The following is a 4,789-nucleotide window of genomic DNA, read 5'->3' as shown; positions in this document are numbered from 1 at the left end:
ATAGCAAAAAATCTTAATTATTGAGAGTAATAAATCAAAATACTCTAAACGTAATAAAAATATTTATAATAAAATATGAAACATAATTAATTTGATAAAATAGTTCAAATAAAAAAGACACAATAAATCACACCTCTTCTATATTGATGTCATATTTATAAATACTTTTTTTTCTTTTAGTTAGATCAATTTCAAAATTTTTTTGATTAATTTGAATACGATGATACACAATAGGACTTCTAAACTACATTGACTAAATAATTCATAAAAAACTAAACTAAAATTACTTTTAAAATATTTTTCATAACTAAATAACAAAATATATTACATATACATAAATCAGTATAAAGTTCACAAAATAATACATATTTTAAATAAAAGTAGTAAATTACTCGAATATAAATATATTCAAAATTTGATATGAATCACAAATCAATCTATATTATAAATCTCATTATAATTATAAAAAGGTAAAAAAATATCACAAAGTTACAAATTAAATTTTAAAAAAAATACAAATTAAAAATTTAAATAAATTTAATAAGTTACAAATTTAATACTATATAACAATAATATCCATAAATTCAATTTTAATACTATATATAATAATATCCCTAAAGAGTAACTGAGTGAGGAAAATCTTAAAGCCAATTCATCACACACATATAAAGAGACTTGACCCCAAACCTCACTCATTCAAACAACAAACTCTACCAACTCGGCTGACTTACAACACTTTAACATAATTGTATACTAAATATTATACCAATATCTATAGTATATATAAAAGGTATTGGGATAGGGTGGTGGGCCCCTTCCAAGAGTGGGCCCTGGGCAAGGGCCCAGCCTGCCCTTGCCCAGGGCCGGGTCTGAGTGTATACAAAATGATAAGAATAAAGTTATATTTTTGCTGATTCCGTTTCTTTTCCATTAAATAAGACGGCATCGTTTTGATGCGAGGTGCATAATCGATTATGCACCGCGGTGCACGATATAATTTGACCTAGATGCTCTGTCGAGTCCTTAGGGTTGAGGATTCAACATTTTGGGGAGAATGATTATAAATATTAAATATTATTTTAAAGACCCTTTCAACATATGAACCAGTTCACAATCGCTATGTACGTAGTATTCTGAACTCTGCATGCGGGACTATGGAGTCACGATCACTCATCCATGCGGCCGCATGAAGAAATGTGGAATTGAATTGGGAGAAGACGACAAATAGAAGGTTTGTTCTGTCGGGTCCTCCACGTGTAATTGAATTTCAACATTCAAGTCCTTCTGACTTCAATTCCTTCAATCTCAGATCCATCTAACAAGTTTGGCAACTAATTAAACTCTTCAAAGTTCTCCGCGCGAGTTTAGCTCACTGGTTCAAAAAGTAGTATTTAAAAGAAGAAATCAAAGTTCAAACTTCGACAATGGCAATGTGCAGATTATATTCAAAGCGGACAGATTCATTGTGCAGATTATATTCAAAGTGGACAGTCCTGTCTGCTGAACCATTGAGTCACCGTGATTTATATCCTTCTACATGTTCTGTCAGGTCGAGATGTGAGGACCCTTGAAAAGTTCAATCTGCTGAACCATTAAGTCACCGTAATTTATATCTTTCTAAATGCTCTGTTGGACGGAGTGTGAGGGACCTTCGAGGTTGAGAATTCAACCTTCTGGGAGAAGTTCTAGGGCATTTGAAGGGCCAAGACTTACTGGGCTGTGTTCATACAAATTATTATATGAAATTAAAGCTGTTCAGACCCATTCAAGTCGTGGCAACATGGCCATGTTACATATAAATATGCTTACTCTTCGCATTTAATTACTCCCACCCACAACAATTCCTTCATTTACTTCACATAATTTCTTAGCCAACAAAAACAATCATGAAGCTTAAAATCGTTACTCTTGGTATTGTGACTGTCATGTATCTGCTTTTTCTTCTGACCACCTACCCCTATGATGGAGACAGTAGAGATGTTTATGGAACTGGTGAACAAGAATGGATGATGAAGAATCATCTGATGTTGCCGTCTCCCAATGGTGCTGATCTGAACGAGAAGAATTTTGTAACTACAAAGAAAGGAGGGTTTCAGTCCAAAAAGGAATATCTTTTCTTACAATCTTTGCAGACATGGCGATCTAATTCTGAGCCAGGATCCAACCCCGAGCACAATGCAGTTGGTCCCGCTGGTGAGAAGAACTTTGCAGGATTGGAGTTGAAAAAGAAACGTGTTTTACTACTTTCCCTTCAAAAGCAGGGACCTGTTACTTCTCCCGGACCGAACCGAAAGCACAATTCAATTAAGCCTCCACCACCCAATCCAAGCCATAAACACCGCGTCAACACATTCCCTGAAAAGAACTTTGCAAGTTCTGAGTTGAGAAACCAACATGTTTTACTACCTTCCCTTCAAAAGGGGGGACCCGTTACTTCTCCAGGATCCAACCCAGGATACAATTTACCACCCAGTCCAAGTCATAAGCCAGTCAGCACATTCAATGAAAAGAATTTTGCAAGTTCTGAGTTGAGAAGCCAACATGTTTTACTACCTTCCCTTCAAAAGGGGGGGCCTGCTACTTCTCCCGAACCAAACCGAAGGCACAATTCAATTAAGCCTCCACCACCCAATCCAAGCCATAAACACCCCGTCAGCACATTCACTGAAAAGAACTTTGCAAGTTCTGAGTTGAGAAGCCAACATGTTTTACTACCTTCCCTTCAAAAGGGGGACCTGTTACTTCTCCCAGACCAAACCGAGGGCACAATTCAATTAAGCCTCCACCACCCAATCCAAGCCATAAACACCCCGTCAGCACATTCACTGAAAAGAACTTTGCAAGTTCTGAGTTGAGAAACCAACATGTTTTACTACCTTCCCTTCAAAAGGGGGGACCTGTTACTTCTCCAGGATCCAATCCAGGACACAATTTACCACCCAGTCCAAGTCATAAGCCAGTCAGCACATTCAGTGAAAAAAACTTTCCAAGTTCTGAGTTGAGAAGCCAACATGTTTTACTACCTTCCCTTCAAAAGGGGGACCTGTTACTTCTCCCGGACCAAACCGAGGGCACGATTCAATTAAGCCTCTACCACCCAATCCAAGCCATAACCACCCAGTCAGCACATTCAGTGAAAAGAACTTTGCAAGTTTTGAGTTGAGAAACCAACATGTTTTACTACCTTCCCTTCAGAAGGGGGGACCTGTTCCTTCTCCAGGACACAATTTACCACCCAGTCCAAGTCATAAGCCTGTCAGCACATTCAGTGAAAAGAACTTTGCAAGTTCTGAGTTGAGAAGCCAACATGTTTTACTTCCTTCCCTTCAAAAGGGGGGATCTGTTACTTCTCCCAGACCAAACCGAGGGCACAATTCAATTAACCCTCCACCACCCAATCCAAGCCATAACCACCCAGTCAGCACATTCAGTGAAAAGAATTTTGCAAGTTCTGAGTTGAGAAACCAACATGTTTTACTACCTTCCCTTCTAAAGGTGGGACCTGTTACTCCTCCAGGACCCAATCCAGGAAACAATTCAGCACCCAGTCCAAGTCATAACCCAGTCAGCACATTCAGTGAAAAGAACTTTGCAAGTTTCGGGTTGAGAAGCCAACATGTTTTACTACCTTCCCTTCAAAAGGGTCCTGCTACTTCTCCAGGACCTAACCCTGGACACCATTCAATTAGTTCAATTCATCATAAGAACTTTGCAGGTTTGAAAATGAGAAAGAACCATATTTCTCTTCCATCTATGAAACTGCGGCCAATTACTCCTCCATGAACAACTCTTGGTCAAAACTCAGGGTGCAACATGCGTACTAAAAAGAACTTTGCAGATAGGAAAATGGCTTCTGCACATCCTCCTCCATTTCCTCTGGTGGTTAGTTGCATCTCTAAAGGCTACTAGCTAATTAAGTTACAGTATTAAATTTCAGCGGATACTGTCCATTTATTTGTTCTTTCTGTCTCTTTTTCTTCTTTTGTTTTTTCAAATTTATTGTAGTGACTGAATAAAATAAAATGAATGTAATAATTAATGATCTGAAATATGGAGTATGAAATAAAAGTGTCATGTTTAGTTCTATTATATAATTTGTTGTCTATATCTGCATATATATTTGCATGCGACAAAGAAAATTTAGAAAATTTCATGACTTAATAATATAATAAATGAATAATAAGAGTAAAATTAGTCACGAAACTATATATAAAAATGCAATTAGATCATCCATCTCAAAAAATATAAATAACTCCATAAACAAGCAAAAATATTGTAATTAGTTCAAAAGTGACATGTCTACTACGTAAATTGCTAAGATGGCGATTAACCTTTGATACATTATTTTATTTATTTATTTTATTAATTTTAGATATTAAAAAAAAAGTGACCCCTTAAAATATCAATATACGAGTAATATTTTAAAAATATAATGTAGAATCCAGACTATGTCTCGGATATCAGAATATTCATTTTTCTAGAATATCATTTTGAAATAGCAGTGCTATTCATATTTTAGATCATTGTTGTTGTATTGCATCTTTAATATGAATTCAAATTTAGTTGATTCTTATTATTCTAGACAAAATTTTATTGTAAAAGTTTATGGTATAAAATTAAGAACTAAGAGAGAAAAGTTCTTAGTTCTTCAAATTCTCTAATTAGTGCAGATTAAGGCACAAATTAATGAGGAAAAGTGTTTCGAAGGGCAATTTGATCATACGATAGCATCAACCCAAAACAAAATAATGTAAACATATCTCATTATCCTTTTCAAAGGTACACTAGC

General features: G+C 35.8%; 1 protein-coding gene across 1 annotated transcript; it reads left to right on the top strand.

Moving 5' to 3' along the window:
- Positions 1–1,886: 1,886 nt before the first annotated feature.
- On the top strand, positions 1,887–3,783 carry LOC109147097 (trithorax group protein osa-like). The gene is made up of 2 exons (XM_019294744.1): positions 1,887–2,682; positions 3,038–3,783. Exons 1-2 carry the CDS (start codon positions 1,887–1,889, stop codon positions 3,781–3,783), a joined length of 1,542 nt encoding a protein of 513 aa, XP_019150289.1.
- Positions 3,784–4,789: the final 1,006 nt, after the last annotated feature.

This window comes from Ipomoea nil, unplaced genomic scaffold (assembly GCF_001879475.1).
Source record: "Ipomoea nil cultivar Tokyo-kokei standard unplaced genomic scaffold, Asagao_1.1 scaffold0256, whole genome shotgun sequence".
NCBI classification, from domain to species: Eukaryota; Viridiplantae; Streptophyta; class Magnoliopsida; order Solanales; family Convolvulaceae; genus Ipomoea; species Ipomoea nil.
The sequence above is the reverse complement of the archived record's forward strand: the minus strand, read 5'-3'. Positions and strand labels throughout refer to the sequence as shown.

Coding starts and splice junctions, on each gene's coding strand:
- LOC109147097 (XM_019294744.1), top strand. CDS start 1,887: ATGAAGCTTAAAATCGTTACTCTTGGTATTGTGACTGTCATGTATCTG. Junction 2,683..3,037: donor CACTGAAAAGAACTTTGCAA/GTTCTGAGTTGA, acceptor TCCCTTCAAAAG/GGGGACCTGTTACTTCTCCC.